General features: G+C 31.2%; 3 protein-coding genes and 1 long non-coding RNA gene across 5 annotated transcripts; 2 read left to right on the top strand and 2 right to left on the bottom strand.

Moving 5' to 3' along the window:
- The first annotated feature begins 3,979 nt into the window (after window positions 1–3,979).
- LOC109533074 lies at window positions 3,980–8,460 on the top strand. The gene is made up of 7 exons (XM_048665754.1): window positions 3,980–4,559; window positions 4,872–5,072; window positions 5,125–5,433; window positions 5,583–5,647; window positions 6,077–6,233; window positions 7,595–7,801; window positions 7,857–8,460. The coding sequence occupies exons 1-7, from the start codon at window positions 4,419–4,421 to the stop codon at window positions 8,172–8,174; spliced, it is 1,398 nt and encodes a 465-aa protein (XP_048521711.1). The 5' UTR covers window positions 3,980–4,418; the 3' UTR covers window positions 8,175–8,460.
- On the bottom strand, window positions 8,406–10,971 carry LOC109533069 (ubiquitin carboxyl-terminal hydrolase isozyme L5). The gene is made up of 4 exons (XM_019898272.2): window positions 10,724–10,971; window positions 10,592–10,655; window positions 8,856–9,350; window positions 8,406–8,794 (listed from the first exon to the last, which is right to left on the bottom strand). Exons 1-4 carry the CDS (start codon window positions 10,797–10,799, stop codon window positions 8,458–8,460), a joined length of 972 nt encoding a protein of 323 aa, XP_019753831.1. The 5' UTR covers window positions 10,800–10,971; the 3' UTR covers window positions 8,406–8,457.
- A 670-nt stretch (window positions 10,972–11,641) lies between these two features.
- On the top strand, window positions 11,642–15,765 carry LOC109533070 (transport and Golgi organization protein 2 homolog). Of its 2 annotated transcripts, none has more exons than XM_019898273.2 (5): window positions 11,642–12,122; window positions 13,954–14,212; window positions 14,781–14,999; window positions 15,070–15,168; window positions 15,223–15,765. In XM_019898273.2, the coding sequence occupies exons 1-5, from the start codon at window positions 11,984–11,986 to the stop codon at window positions 15,344–15,346; spliced, it is 840 nt and encodes a 279-aa protein (XP_019753832.1). In that variant the 5' UTR covers window positions 11,642–11,983; the 3' UTR covers window positions 15,347–15,765. The 2 variants fall into 2 exon arrangements, with proteins under 2 accessions (XP_019753832.1, XP_048522046.1); XM_048666089.1 differs by lacking the exon at window positions 11,642–12,122 and adding an exon at window positions 12,295–12,374.
- LOC125504294 lies at window positions 12,650–13,960 on the bottom strand. The gene is made up of 2 exons (XR_007281413.1): window positions 13,384–13,960; window positions 12,650–13,275 (listed from the first exon to the last, which is right to left on the bottom strand). It is a non-coding gene; the product is annotated as an uncharacterized LOC125504294 (long non-coding RNA).
- Window positions 15,766–15,933: the final 168 nt, after the last annotated feature.

Below are 15,933 nucleotides of genomic sequence, written 5' to 3'. Positions count from 1 at the left end.
TAACAATTAGTTTGTAAATCAGTGTTACAAAACAAAACAAAACACGTTTCGTGTTAAGTTAACACGAAACGTTAAACACGTGTTAAGTTAACAGTTAAATTGAAGTTCCTTTTTCCCTGTACAGTGTTAATTCCTAAATATGTATCTAAATTGAATTTGAGTACACAAAATGGTCGATCCAAAAATACTACATAGAGAATAAAAGAGTATGAGTTTTGATAACCGCTAATGAACAATTCATAACTATTGAACCAGAAAAAATGCGTACTATTTGTTTTACAGATAGAAACAAAATTTTTCATTCTTATTTAGGCAACAAAGCTACGAAAAACACAAATTTATGTGAAATATTCTTTTTATCTTCACTAATTCACCATGCATTTCTCAAATTTTTAGGGTTGAAAATGCACCGCCTTGTATACTATATTATATGGAAATGTGCTCCAACGGCTTTTAAGATGTTTGCAGAATAAGTAGCAAGTAGTAATAAGTAAGTGTGATTTTAGAAACTTATTATAATCGTAAATTATCTAAATACTGATTGCGTTTAGTTCTAATCGGCAATCACTATTTAATCCGCAATATGTTCTTTATTTTTTAATTGCTTTATTTATACTTAACAAGGTAGCAACAGAAACATATTAATCATTCGTTTTAAATAAAAGCATTTCAAGAATACATCTATAAAAAGGAGTAAAGAACAAACAACTTTATTAACAAAACTAGTGAGGTTTTCGGGTTTTTAGACCGTCGTAAAATGTTTTGCTTCGCAAGCAAACTTTATTATCGTCAATTATAAGTAATTTATAATAACGACCTCAAGCAGTAAAGAATAGAGATATGGCAAGTATTTCTTGCGGAATTGTTTGTTCCATAAATAATACATCAGAAATCAAATTAAGTACTCGCAAAAATAAGCTTGAGCCCGACGTGTCCCATAAAATGTAATGATGATTGGATATATTGATGGTGTAATGAAAGTTTTCATTTAACTTTCTTAAAACAATATTACAAATCTAAATAGCATAAAGAAATCTTGCAATAATGTTAAAGAAAAAACAACTGACAAGTCTGCAAATTTAATAACCATCAACCAATACAAAATGTGGTTGTATTTCAAACAGAAATAGTTAATAAGAATTGGTTCCTTATCCATACCTTTACGAGTTACGAGTCATTGCAACTCTTGCGCGGGTAATCTTACCGAAAAATACCGACAAATGCACCAGAAAAAAATTGTATAAATACCGACATTAAAAAAAGTTGTAAAACATCAAACAATCGACGCACACTTCGTTATTTGATCACCCTGAATATATAAGACGTATTTCTAGACTTACCTTAAATCTGCCCAGTCTCAGTTCTCCCAACCGCTTTTCTCCTTGAAGTTATGTGCTTCTTACTGAAAATAATTTGTGAAATTTTACTACCAATAGAAAGATAATAAGATCATTTTTTAGCCAGAACTAAATCGCTGCTTCTTGTACTTTTTACCTCAGATAGATGGTGGAGACACACCTCTGGGGTCCAACACTAATTGTCTTAAACACACTTCACTACAACGCACATTTGATAAGGATGACCACAATATTCAGACAAAATACATATAAAGTTTTTAAACACAAAGAAAAGTGTCCCTATAGTTCGCATTTATCGCCGAAATCAATAAATTCGATTTGAAATAGTTTTGTTTCCATTTGTTTATTTTTATGTAAACATTCCGCTCATCAAAACCTGTTTATAAGCGTGCGGGTATGCAGGTTAATTCATATCCAACTTAAATAAAAATGTTGAGGATAGAAAAATCATGTGACTTTAGGGTGGAAATATTCAGCAGCGATTAGGTTTACACCACAAATAGTTACAAATTATAGCGGTATTTAATTTTTCAACGATTTGATAAACAAACTAGGTATATAAATCGTTACAAAACGCTGAGATGACACGAAATGTTTAATCTGTCTATACAGGAGAGTTTCATGAAATTGGAGTTGACAAGAAACACCAAGAAAGGTGTTTTGTTGGTTATTTAAAACAGGATCAGTAAACGCAAACTACGAGCTTCATTAATGCTATGTATTTCGAAAAAAAAACATTTTCAGCAGTCTTCTGATTGCTTTTAGGACATGATGTTACGTGTTAATTTCATCAGCCAGTTATCAATCTAAAATATCAAATTTTACAGGGTGTCCCGTAAGCACATGATGAAAAGAATACTGCGATATTCTTTGCATTAAAAGAAGACGATCGGAACTAATTTTTATTAACAAAAACTGTCTGGTTCCTCTGCTATTGATGGTTTAAGTTGTTCAAAAAATTATCTTTTTCGAAATATCAGGAAAATCGTACAATGTATGTTAGTGAAACTCGGTGTGTATTTGTTCTTTTGTAAGACTCATATTTTGATGAAACAATCGAGTTCATTCGTTTTGGACAAGTGGAGAATTCTTGAGGTCGTGATACAAAAACTGCCAGAACTTTTTATTTGGTGGATGAAATCAAACTAATTTTTTTTCTTGATGCACTAATTATTTGATCACAATTTTGTGCTCTTTGTAAAATCTTGTAGCATTCATAGTTTTTGCGAAAAAAAATGTTTCTGTTTTCTTGCCACTTAACAATGTTAGATATTAACTGCAAATATCGTGATACGAGGCATAAAATAATTGTAAATCAATCTCACAAATTCGTTTTAAATTGCCTTTTCTAATGAAGAAGTGACCGACATGGTCAAAGTATTACGGTTTTGCGAAGACAACGCGTTTACGCGGTGCATATTTGCAGTTAATGTCTAGCATTGCTAAGTGGCTGCAAAACAGACATATTTTTTTGCGCAAACGTTGACCATCAATAGCAGAGGAGCCATCATTTTTTTGTTAATAAAAGTTACGTCAGATCGTCTTATTTTGATTAAAAAAATATCGCAGTACCTTTTGATCATGTGCTTATGGGACACCCTTATAGAATGCGTTTTGTCTGCTCTGATTCCATTTAAAAAATGGACCTCGTTTTGAAACTTCCATTCGACGTAATTTAAATCCTAATATTAATAATCTAAATGATTTTATTTAATTTGTTGATAATTCCTATCCAAATTCTAGCACAATAAGCAACATTTCTGAAAAAATCGATTTATAATACTCATTCGCACATTTTAAGAATTATTTATTTCAAAATCAACATGAATATTGACTATGCTATAAAAATGTTTGAATTCCGATTATTCGAATTCTGCATTATTAGAATAATACTGGAAATGAGACATAAATGAAGATAAAAGTATCTTCTTTTTTAAAAGCAAGGCAAATTAAACGTTCGCAATAATTACAATTAACCCGACTAAATATCTGCACCAATTTAATGAAACTGAATTTAAAACTGCTTTTGTAGCTTGCTTTTCGTAACAGTTATAGTAAATAGTATAATAATAATAAAATTCAAATAATATTTTTCATTTATTTATAAATTGACTCAATTGGTATAAAGTACAAATTATTATAGAAAGAAAGAATTTTTAAAATCTTTGTGACCCCGATATTAAGCTCGCCTTCGATCGATACTTTCTCACTAAAATCCTGCAAAAGTGTTTTTTAGAAACAATACTGGATGCATATAACTATACACTGTAAGAAAACCCCGATTTGTGCACCATTGTTATTTACACTGTTTCATAAGGTTAAACATTATGCAGTTAGGAAATTATGGCAGTATGGCCTTCCTTGATCGATACAAAACCATACGGTTTGACGAGTTTTCACATTCAGATTCAGATTTAAAAATGTTCACATTTTCTATGCAATTTTCAAAGCCCATAAGACCCATAAGTGGCCCATTACATGTTTTTTTTTTAAGTTTCATAGCTCCAAAATGTGCAACTGAAAAATTCATAGTATGTATTATTTACTATATTTGCTGTTACCAAATTACTATTTTCAAGCCACGTCAACTTGAGCGGCTTTTATATAAACTAACGTATTTTATCTATTTATAATCAATAGCATACATTACAAAGTAATAACCATCCAAATCAGGGGAAATAGTATCAAAAATATCATCAATATTGAGTAAAACTTGAAAATCGAGAACAGGAGTACATTGGGTGAATAATAAATAATGGTTTATGTTAACAAATCAAAAGGTAATAAAATACAAAAATCTAAGAAATTAAATCACTTAGTAAGGACTGTAAGGAGAAAGAAGATGCTATCTCATTATCTAAAATAGTGTTATCATTGATAAAAAAAACCAACACTTCAACTGCTAAAATTTTGTACAAGCGAAATAGAAAAAGACAACCGCTTATATATAAAAAAACCCATTACGTGATACAGATTACACGTTGCGTTATTTAATGGATTGCAAGTCTTTGGGTGATTAAAAACAACCGAATGAATAATTAAATCACAACCGTATCAACCATGGGAGTGATCTTGTATGGCTCAATATTCAGCCCTCCTTGTAGGGCTGTTCTTATTACAGCTGAAGCATTAGGAGTGCCAATACAAATTAAGGATGTAAATATTGGCGAAAAAGAACATTTGTCCCCGGAATTTCTTAAGGTAAATATTTGCATTTAAAAGTATTTTTAATAACCTTGTTATACAACAAGTTAATAGATAAAATGTTTAAAGCTGGGCTTAAAACTTATAAGGCACATCAGCCATTGTTTTATTAAATAAAAGGTTTATTTAAATAAAGGATTTTAAAAACCTGGCAATATTTTAGTGATCTTCTGAAGTTGCCTGCTTATTGGGCACAAATGTTTGATTTATTTTTTCCATTTGAACTCAGTGCCATACCATTTGGTCAATCAACTAACAAACCAAACATGTTTGTGTAACATTCTCATTGTATGAAAAAAAATATTTCAGATCAATCCTCAACACACAGTACCGACTCTAGATGACAACGGAACCATCGTGATTGATAGCCATGCAATACTACCATTCTTGGTATCAAAATATGCAAAAGATGATTGTTTTTATCCGAAAGATTTAGGAAAACGAGCGTTAATTGAAGCGCGTCTTCATTTCGATAGCGGCTCAGCATTCAGCGTACTTAAAGCCGTCTATGTAGGTCTGACCAGATGAAAACTGTACCTAAATTTAGTGATTGTGTTTTTAGAGAAGTCATTTGTACGAAGGACAACTAGAATACCTCACGGAATTGCAAACTCAAAAGATTTTAGAGGTATACGCTCTGCTAAACACGTTCTTGGAAAGAACAGAATGGATTGCCGGAGATCATCTAACCATAGCTGATATCTCATTGGTTACCACAGTGAATAGCTTGGAAGCTATGTTGGCCATAGACGCAAGAAAATTTCCAAAGATCGTAAAATGGTCAGAAAAGGCCAACGAACTACCTTTCTTTAGTATCAACAAAATTGGAAGGAAACAATATCTAGATAAATGGAAAGTAGTGAGCAAACATTAGAACAATGGAAACCCAATTTGTATATGGCATAATAAAAATATATTACGGACTTGCGTTTTTGACTATTACTTTTACTCCTTTGAGACTGATCTGGAAATGGTTTATTTCCCGTTTTTAATTCCGGAATATGTGTTTCTTTTGTTAAGCAATTTGATAGCATAACTTTGTCGATTCAAAAGCTTTTAACCCAAATAGAATTTTCTGTTGGACTGTTTGTATGCATAAAGTTCAATGTCGAATCCAAATGGAAAATCAACCTGAGCAAACGCAATAGAATTATGTCTCTTAATCAATACGAAAACGAATCGAAATGTTTCATAAATTCCAAAGTTTTTAAGCTCCCAGTGAATGTCAACTAGCTTCTCATTGGGTGCTGACATCAAAGCTTCAATCAAACTCAGATCAGGTAATTGTTGCGGATTTTAAACTTTTAACGTATTTTCTTCTACTGGGATGGATTTGATTATGTTCTGCTTTAAACATTAAAAATGTTCTATAAATATATACACGGTTCAATTAGAAAGCACTTCCAAGATAGTTTGCGTAGAGAAGCGCAAGTCAAGTTCGACCAGATATTGCTCCTTGATTTTATAAAATTGATAATTTAATTTACAATATATGAAAAATAATATTTCTACAGAAATCAACCAGCAGTCTCAACAATGGCTCCAAAATTATATTATATGGCTGCAAGTCCGCCATGTAGAGCTGTACTAATGGTAGCAAAAGCTATTGGGCTTGAATTGGAATTAGAAGCTGTTGAGTTTGAGCAGTTAAGAACAGAGGAAATACTAGAGGTATGCTTAAAATATATAATTTCCTTTGTGGAGACGCAAATGCAGAGCAAAAATGAATGAATATTTCCAGTGGAAGAGAATGTAATTTAAACCATTTGAATTAAGAAGAAACACCACAATAATTAAATCAACGTTTCATTAATTTTCAGGATGCGTAAAAAATGTGCAAACAAGTCATTTTATAAAAGAAGCCTTTTTCTGTAGGAAATAAAGATTATTTATATATATATATAAAAGAATTATGTTCATGCTCTGGCATGCGAAACACCAGCAGGCAAGTCAAATACGGGTCACGCGTAATTCGATTTTATTGGAAGTAGCGGGTTCTTGCCCCCGAGTCATTTAATCCGGATTGTTCATTCTTTTGGTAATTCAAGCATGTTGCATGTCCAACCATATTGACCACTACAAATCTTAATTAAACAACCAATAAAAAGGAATAATTTGCAGAAATTATATTCTTATCTTCGAAATTGACTTTCCTTCTCTGCTTACAAACATACTGGTTTTTTCCTATTTTCTTTCAAGATATCATCACATAAAGAAGCAATTGTTACACAAGCTTTAATTAAAATAAAAATATTTTAATCAGCAAACTGTGGACGTTTGCCTTAAATACATTTTTAAAACATAATATCACCATGTAAGATTTAGCAATTTTATATTACTTCTATGTGATAATGATCCTCGCACTGATAAAATAATGCTGTATCCATTGTTATTTTCTTTATTTAAATATCTTTACTGATATGCCATCATTATTTATATTTATATTGATCTGTTTTATATATTTAAATATCATGTTTCAAAGGAGCAAATAAAAAAGCTGAACCAAAAAAACAATGAAATAAACTCCCTTAAATGTTAAATAACATTCTATTGATATATGAAACAGAGTTATTATTAATATTGCAGTAGCAAAAATAAGAAAAGATTTTTTAAACATATTTTTGACAATTTTTTTTTTAAACAAAAACGCATTTTCTGACCAATGGGTAAAATACACCGAACACCGTAACTAAAAAACAGTGGCAGTAAGAATAATTTCTTCCATTAAAGAAAAAAATTATATTGTTTTATTATCTGACACTGTGTGTAACAAATTGATACAAGCTTTGCAACTAAAATACTGCAACTTTTTTCAAATAGATGACTATGTACAAAAAAGTCTGATAGTGATTAAACAACGAGACCTACATAATAAAGCAATTAATGTGGAATTTGCCTTTCAGTTGACTCAAAATCCAGAAAATTTAATAGTTTAAAGACGACATAAATCCAATAGTTTTTCCAGCGTTTTACCTTACTTTACTAAAAGTACAGTATATTTAAAACACGAATATTAACTGTTAACATTTCAGTTAAATCCTCAACATACTGTCCCCATATTAGTGGACGCAGATGAAGATTTCACCATATGGGACAGTCATGCAATAGCAATTTATTTAGTTGGACAATACGGGAATGATGACTCTCTTTACCCTAAGAACGACGTCAAACAAGTGGCCGTCATAAACCAGAGAATGCAGTTCGACAATATTTTATTCGATAAATGCAAAGCGGCTTTTGTAAGTTACGCATTTGGTAAAAAAACTGAAACTAGCATTTTTTTGCGTGTTTTAGCATCCAATAATGATGGGGATTGAAGATGTAGTGTCAGAAGAAGCAAGTGACTGCATGTTGGAATCTTTGGGTCTCTTGGAAATTTTCCTAAAGGATAAACCTTGGATAGCGGGAGATGATCTCACTATAGCCGATTTAACCATACTGGCATTGGTTGCGACAGTGGAGGAAGTTGTTTTTCCAATTGACCCGGAACGATTTCCTAAACTATCGGAATGGTTCAACAAAGCAAAAGAATTGCCATATTTCGAGGAATGCAACAGGGAGGGATTGGATAAAATGGGGCAACTGGTTCGACACGAAGTGCCTTTAATTTAAAAGCTTTAGGATAGAATATACCTCACGTTGTTCGTTTTATAAATTACGGATCAAGCTAAAATGTTATGATGCAAGATAATACAAGGCACATTTAATTTTACTTACCTTCTAAGGGTATTTTTAGAAAGTATTATCTGACTAGATAGATAGAAAAAGCACTTTGCAATGTCAATAATAGAATAGTTTAATTTAATGCAAAATAAGGTAAATGTCTAAGCAGAAAAAAAAACATTCCAATTACCTTAAAATATATTGTCTTAAATCATCAATAAAACCCGACACACTATGCGGAATTTTTAACTTTCTGCTTTTTTAAAGCTCTCTCCTTCGCCTTCTCATATAATGGCATTAGCTTACCTTCCCGAGCCAATATCTTCATAATTTCTACAATCAGAGGTAAATAATTGTGTTTCCGTCTGATATTTTCTATTTTGTATTGGTTTCTTTTCTGTTCTTCTTCTTCAATTAGCAAATTGTAGTGTCTTAACATGTTAATGGTAGAAGCATCTGTGACACCAGCATCAATTTTCTTTTGAATTTCTTCAATGCGCCTCTCATAAAGAAGCTTCCGGTCGGTAACTATAGCCATAAGATTGAAGTGAATTTCTCCTTCACTGTATCTAAACACAATAAAACCACCAAATAGATCTAGCCTTTTGGATGATAAAAATAAAATATTACCTTTTCATTCTTTGTTCAATAATAGGTTTAACAACAGATGTCCATTCTGTGTCAGCTGGGATAACTCCCAAATCAATAGGTCCCGATTTTAAGCCATCCAATTCATACAGTCTTCCATCGATAGGAACATAACTGATAAAATGATAAGCATCTTCTTGCTTTTTGCTGCTATTTGGATCAAACTCAAATATTTGCTGTCTGGCAAATGAGTTGTGTACAGAACTTATTACTTGAGAGTTACTAATTGTAAGTCCCTTCATATTGGCATCAAATCCTTGGCAAAATTCTTTCAGCTCCGTTAAAGTAGGGCCGATTTTTACGTCCGGATGGCGGCAATTTAATAAAATGCTTAAAATGGCTTGGGTGGCACAGGCATTTTCGATAACCTGCTTAGCAAAAAATATCTTATCTAGTCTGCTGTCTTGAACAATAGAACCGCTCGGATTGGAAGAGTCTTTTGTCCATTTGAATAAAAAGATCAGTCCATGTACTGGCCTGAAAATAATTTCAATTTTTGTTTAATTATAATCAAATATGTAAGACTTGGTTGGTAAAAGTGGAATTGATTGAGATATTAACAATACTCTGATAAAGTTGCCATTTTCTATTTCAACAAATGGCAAAATTGAGCAATTTCCCCAAATTTTGTTAATTATATTGTTTCGTGTTGTATTATGTTATGTCTTGTATTGTTTTTTTGTCCATGTTTTTATGTGTAATGAATCAGATTGTAATTTAATTGAATACATTAGAGTTTCCTAATAGTAAACCCGGTTGTAGTATATTTCCGCTTACAGCAGACCCAAATTGAAATTACTTGTCCCTTATTATCCCCATAAAATTAATACAATTATTAATTGTCGGATTTAATAAATATGTTTACAAAAAGTTCCGCATAAAGTGCCCCAAATTTATAAAGCAAAACGATAAAAAATTATCCCATTCTTCTTCATTACAACGCCAGGCCTCATTCAACAAACGCTTCGAGCGAGAAATCAAACACATTATGATGGAAAATGTTGGAATATTCTCCATACAGTTCAGGGTTTCACCCAATGATTTTAGTCTTTTTGGACACCTGTAAGAAGCACTTAAGGGACAGCGATTCCTCGATTCTGAGGAAAAACATTAATTGCGAGATCAATGCGAGAGACTATATAGAAACAGTTTTTTTGTAATTATTGTTAAATAAATCCGCAATTAAAAAATAAGTCAGTCTCGTTTATAGAATACACCCGGGTTTTGAGTAAGGCAAAAAACTAAGCGTTTTTTTTATTTACGATCTAATACAACAAGCTATTTTACGGAAAATTCTTGAAAGGCCATGCCAAATATAGTTTAGACGAGAACTACTGAACGTTCAAAGATTTTCCCTCACTCTTTACGATGTAAACAAATGCTATTTAAAATAATGCAGTTAAGTTGCATATTCACTTGTAAATTAAATTAGAGGGGCACCATTCTTGAACTGCTTTGAATGATTACATGGTAAACGAATGCTACCAAACAGAGAGCTATAAAACAAGTCTCATAGCTTTAAGCTCCAATAAGTAATAACATTATAGGTTATGCGTGTTTTATCATTGTTTCTGATTTTAAAATTTTTAATTTAATTTTCATGTGAATGGTTGTTTCAACAGCCTTGACGAAATCTCAACATTATTGTAGAGTAATACTGAATTTTCTATTCATTAAAGTCACATGGTGGATATTTGAATACAACTGAAGACACTTACATTAACGTTTCGAATGTCTGATTGTCCAAAGTCCACAGTTCCTCAACTTGCACTCCTTTGCAACCTGGAAATCAAATAAAACAAGAAGGATTTATTAGGATTAAACTGACCTGTGCCTGAGCCTTAACTTACCAAACTCTCGAATCAATTCACTGAAAATTCCAGGATCACTTTCAATCAAACACCAATCGCCAGCTTTTTCGGCCATTATTGTACACTGACTTATGAATATATTTCAGATAAATTCACTGTAGTGTGCAGCTTCAAAGCGATAAATATAAAGCTTTAAAAAATTTTCTTGTAGAATGTTTGTTAGTTTTGATTTTCATAACCTCTAAACAATCATGAGTTGACGATTGACTCTAAAAGCACATTACTCATTAATGAATGAAGTTTTGACACTCTGCATGAGATGACGCAATGGACGAGTAGTACTAGTGCTCGAGTATTTATCTATGATGCTCTATCGATAAATAATACCTTTATTTTATTATTACTATTAGTATATTTATCTTGTTATACTCGTTAGTTAAATTAACTATAATCATCAGCACATTTTGCTTGAAATTGCTTGTTGTCAATCATAGCAATTTAAAATATTCAAATTATTAAGTAAAATATATATATATATATATATATTCACATCAATTAGTTTTCACGGCAGAGAATAATTCTATGCCTATTCAAAATATATGCTAGATTTAATGGCAAATGTTTTGCAGATAGAAAATAATGATTTCCAAAGTACATTAAAAAATCACGAGAAAACTTGCATCCTGTGAGAACCGGAACATCCTGTACAATTAGTTTGTATATTTAGATCATAGATTTAGATATATCTCCGTCCTGAACAAAGTTTAGATTTTTAAATGTTTATATTCCATTTTGGTGGGTAATATATGTTTTTGACTTGATTCATGAAGACTGTAGATATAAAAACGAAAAAAAAAAAAATAATTTTCAGATCCGCGCTAATTAGAATTATATTTCGGAAATTACTAAAAAGCTGACAATAATGTAACCATATTGTCAAAGATCAGCTGATCAGCTGACTTAGTATAGTATATAGAAATGTTTATATAACAAGTAAAGGCGCGTTTTCAGATACAGTGTGAGCTATGCGTAGTAGTGTGCGTATTGTATAGTATATAACACAGCGTAAACCCCCACCAATGCATTTTCGCTTATATTATGATAACAAATTTTAAAATCGTTTCTTTATTCATCTTTGATTATTTATTGTTATTATACATATAGAGCAGAATAAATTACCATTTCACAACACTCGCTATTAGGAAAGTTTTTAGTGAAAGTGAATAAAGTTCAATATTCAGCGCGTCAGATTCATTTAGTTTGCTTTACTGCTATCTGAAACAATAAGCAAGGTGCAATATGTGCATTTTATTTCTACACGTAAATCCTGATCCCAAAGACAAGGAGTATAGACTCATTGTAGCTACCAATAGGGATGAATTTTATCGCAGACCTGCAAAAACTGCCTTTCAATGCCCTAAAACGGGAGTTATAGCTGGTAAGTGTCTGTGATTTTTCGTAATTAAAAATGCTAAGTAGATTATGAAAATGTATTGTTTTTGACAAAACATTCATGTGGAAAAAAATTTTTTTTTTAAATATGATGCTTTGCGTATAAAGTGCGCTCCGTATAAAGTGCGTATTTTTTTTCGAATTATTCTCTTCAATTCTATTGGATAGGTGCCTAATGATAATAAATACCTACACAGATTAAACTGCGCTGAATGCCCTAAAACGGGAGTTATAGCTAGTACGTGTCTCTGTGATTTTTCGTAATTAAAAATGGTCTGTGCAAAATCATTAAAATATATGACATTATATTTTTACCTGTAGAGCATAGTGTATCTGTAGTGCATAGTGATAATAAATATACAGATAAATTTTATTCGGATTAAAAAGTTGGAAAAAATGTATTAAAAACACATTTGATCAATTTTTCAAATGAAAAACACGATCAAATTATATTATTTGATATGGGTTGAATCATCAAAAATAAATAGAAACTTGATATTAAAACATATGATATATCGTAAAGTAGATTATATTACTAAAACGATGCTTTCAAACATTAACGATTTCAGTATACTTACAACACTAATAATACAAAAAAGCAAAATATTTGACCCAATCGAAAAATAATAAAATATCGGCAATTGCGTTTACATTATTCTATCAATATCTATAATGAATCCTAATTAACAGTCAGGATAACCGTGCCAGTTTAGAAGATAATCGAGCATTAATTAGTGAACATCACCTGACTAATGATTGTCGCAAACTCTGAAGTTCAGTAAACCTGATCTGATAATATTATTAAGGTCAAATTGATAATTTATCGCTTGGTTACACTAGCTAGTAACTGAACTTAGATCACTTAAAACGCGAGTTTTATTAATTTTGCAACAATAATTGGAATACCTAGCGCAGAAATTTGCAAGAATCTATTTCCGGAATACAGAACATACAGAACTTACAAAATATAATCTTGGGCTCAGAAATAAAATAGATTTGTTTTTAAACACATCAACATGAACAAATTTACGAAAAGAAAAAATAATTGATTTTCCACTTCATTTCAATTTTCTAATTCTATTCTACTATACCTATCTATTCATTTAATTAGCATGAAACTGCTTCATAGTAGTCCCTACCTAAAAAATAGTCAAAAGTAAAAATTCCGTGGGTTCTTAATTCTGGGGAGTCTATGAAAAAATTATTACCCAGCATAAATAATCTCATAAAAGCGCTACCAACATCACCTTTGTTTTTTTAAATGTAACACCAACATTTTCTCCTCATTGCTAAATTTGGCCTTAAATTTGCAATCATTTGATACCCCATTGTCGATCATTTTCTCCTATCGTTGAGCGATAATTTTGATTTCCTTGCATAGGGTACCTATTTTGAAAATACATTTCTCAGAAACGGTGCGAGATAGCAACCTGCTCTTTACTTTACTTCATATTGCAACATTTTTGTGTCACGAAAATGAAATTCTCTACTGATAATAAAATGCAATAACAAAAATAATTTTGGATATAATTGATCCATCTCGATGCCTCTATCAGTTCTTCCTGATTTTTTTATCCATAGAAAATGTAAAACTCTTATCGCGTTAGCTAAAAGTAATTCGGGATCATTTGTAATTTTAATCAAATTAATTCTCATTATCCAATAATTCGAATTACTTAATTCGATTCTTTCCATCGCTAGTACCTACACCTCAGATTATATCTGTGGATAATTCCAACCACTGATTACCAAAAGACAAAATTATCAAACAAAATCTACAGAAAAAAATTAGACGATTTCTTTTATAATCATTTTAGGTAGAGATATGGAACCGGGAAGAGAAGGTGGAACTTGGGTAGGTCTGGTTAAGAAAAACTACCCAGAAAATGGAAAGGCGTCCAAGTACTGTTTTAGCTGCTTAACTAATATCCCCAGCAAAGTCGATAAAGCCACTGGAAGAGGCATGCTTGTTATAGATTATTTAGAAGGAGAAAATAATTTTCCAGACTACATCAAGAAATTGAGGAACAATGGGCTGGTTTACAATGGATTTAATTTAATTGGAGTGGAACTAAGGCAAGCTTTTTACTTACAGTCAAGTGCCTTTATCTGCACGTGGAGAAAGTGCACGCATTCAAAGACATCAAATTAAATATTTGGCGATTTAACATCAATTGTAGTTATGTTATAGATATTAACAATATTTATTCATTTGGTACTCCAAGGCCAAAACATTTTTCTATAGTGGGACGTGAAATAAGCTTGATCAAATTTGTATTGTGACTTGAGAAAACTTGTCTTTGTTCATTGTTTAAATAACGTTTTTAAACACCCAAATATTAAATTAAACATTGAAATTCCTTTGTTATATAAAGTATTAAATATGCGGATGTTTTCATTTTAAAATTAGATTTTAACTTATAAAAATTTATAAAAAAATACCGCAAGGACTTTGCTCAATTCGCATATAAAATGGTTTTGATTTGATGTAACTATAACGCGAATACTTACACAAAACGTCGCTTTTTGAAATAAGATTTATAGCCTCTAAAATTCTCAAACCTTTAAATTAGTTATCATACATACATGTTTGATGATTATAATTTTTCACTTAAATTTTAATTGTGTTAATATTTTTTTTTAGCAAAGACCGCGCCCCCAAAGTATACCATACTAGCAACATGCCGCAAATAGATTCGGAATATACGGGAAAACACACAATAGGTTTTGGAAACACTAGCATTTCCAGTCCATACATAAAAGTTCTAAATGGCAGGAATAAGTTTCTGGAGATAATTGAACGAGATTTAGATCATGATCAACTTAAAGAAGAGCTTGTAGCTTTACTGAAAGATGACACCAAGTAATACTGCGCAAATACGAATTATTATATCAATTAAACCTGTAATGTGATGCCCAATATACTTTTATAGACATTTGCCAGACGTGGAGTTATCGAGGAGAAACCCAGGAGCTTTGGAGAAATTGTCTTCTATTTATGTTGGGTTTCAGCAGGCTGGCTATGGAACAAGGTGAATATTCATTGCTATGAAGCGCATGGACTCATGCTTGCATTGTATTTGCAGAACACATACGATAATACTGATTGACAAAGACTGGAATATGGAATTTACTGAAATTACTATGGCAGAACCGATCCAAATTGAAAATCCTACATGGAATACCACCGTTATAAAGTCAACTTTATAGATTACTAGTTATAAATATTACTATTTTTATATCTACAAAGCCAGCACAGGATTGTTTAAATAAAATTGACCGGATAAGTGTTCGTGGAGGAATTTTATTAAGATATCTATATCGAATTTTAACTATTTATTCAAGCTCAATTGTTAATGTAACCAAAAGTTTAATGTGTTATTACTTGTAACTTTTCTCCCCTTAATCTTCAGTATCTAGGTAATTTACGTAAATTATGTTCTATAGTTTCATATATATTTTTGTATGCACTTTTTGGCCTTCAGGGTAAATTTACGGCTTAAACTTGAAATGTTTACAATTTGACGAAGTTATTTAAGATAAGTGATACGAACATAACAGGATGTTATTTCAGTCAATGATGGAAGACTGTATAGAAATGTTGTTAAGTCAATAAATAATTTAACAATTGGGTTTTGTTAGCATCGCAATGAATTTTAAACAATCTTAGTATTGTGCGGGCTTTGAAGTCGAAGCTCGACAGTTTTACTAAAGGTATTTTTCAAAAAGTCCCCCTTAATCTGAACCAATAATTCATAATAATGTATCAGACCTTACTTATTTTTTAAATAAAGCAA

The sequence above is a fragment of the Dendroctonus ponderosae genome, unplaced genomic scaffold, assembly GCF_020466585.1.
Source record: "Dendroctonus ponderosae isolate FM_Combo_2020 unplaced genomic scaffold, Dpon_F_20191213v2 Dpon_F_20191213_4, whole genome shotgun sequence".
Classification (NCBI taxonomy): Eukaryota; Metazoa; Arthropoda; class Insecta; order Coleoptera; family Curculionidae; genus Dendroctonus; species Dendroctonus ponderosae.
This window is presented reverse-complemented; position numbering and strand designations above follow the sequence as displayed.

Bases quoted from the DNA above. Each gene is read 5' to 3' on its own strand.
- LOC109533069 (XM_019898272.2), bottom strand. From the start codon at position 10,799: ATGGCCGAAAAAGCTGGCGATTGGTGTTTGATTGAAAGTGATCCTGGA. The intron at 9,351-10,591 runs GTAAGTGTCTTC...AATTATTTTCAG, and splicing joins CAGACATTCGAAACGTTAAT to GCCAGTACATGGACTGATCT. The intron at 8,795-8,855 runs GTAATATTTTAT...TATTGTGTTTAG, and splicing joins ATTGAACAAAGAATGAAAAG to ATACAGTGAAGGAGAAATTC.
- LOC109533074 (XM_048665754.1), top strand. From the start codon at position 4,419: ATGGGAGTGATCTTGTATGGCTCAATATTCAGCCCTCCTTGTAGGGCT. The intron at 5,073-5,124 runs GTAGGTCTGACC...TTGTGTTTTTAG, and splicing joins GCGTACTTAAAGCCGTCTAT to AGAAGTCATTTGTACGAAGG. The intron at 6,234-7,594 runs GTATGCTTAAAA...TTAACATTTCAG, and splicing joins GAACAGAGGAAATACTAGAG to TTAAATCCTCAACATACTGT.
- LOC109533070 (XM_019898273.2), top strand. From the start codon at position 11,984: ATGTGCATTTTATTTCTACACGTAAATCCTGATCCCAAAGACAAGGAG. The intron at 14,213-14,780 runs GCAAGCTTTTTA...ATTTTTTTTTAG, and splicing joins TTAATTGGAGTGGAACTAAG to CAAAGACCGCGCCCCCAAAG. The intron at 15,169-15,222 runs GTGAATATTCAT...TTGTATTTGCAG, and splicing joins CAGGCTGGCTATGGAACAAG to AACACATACGATAATACTGA.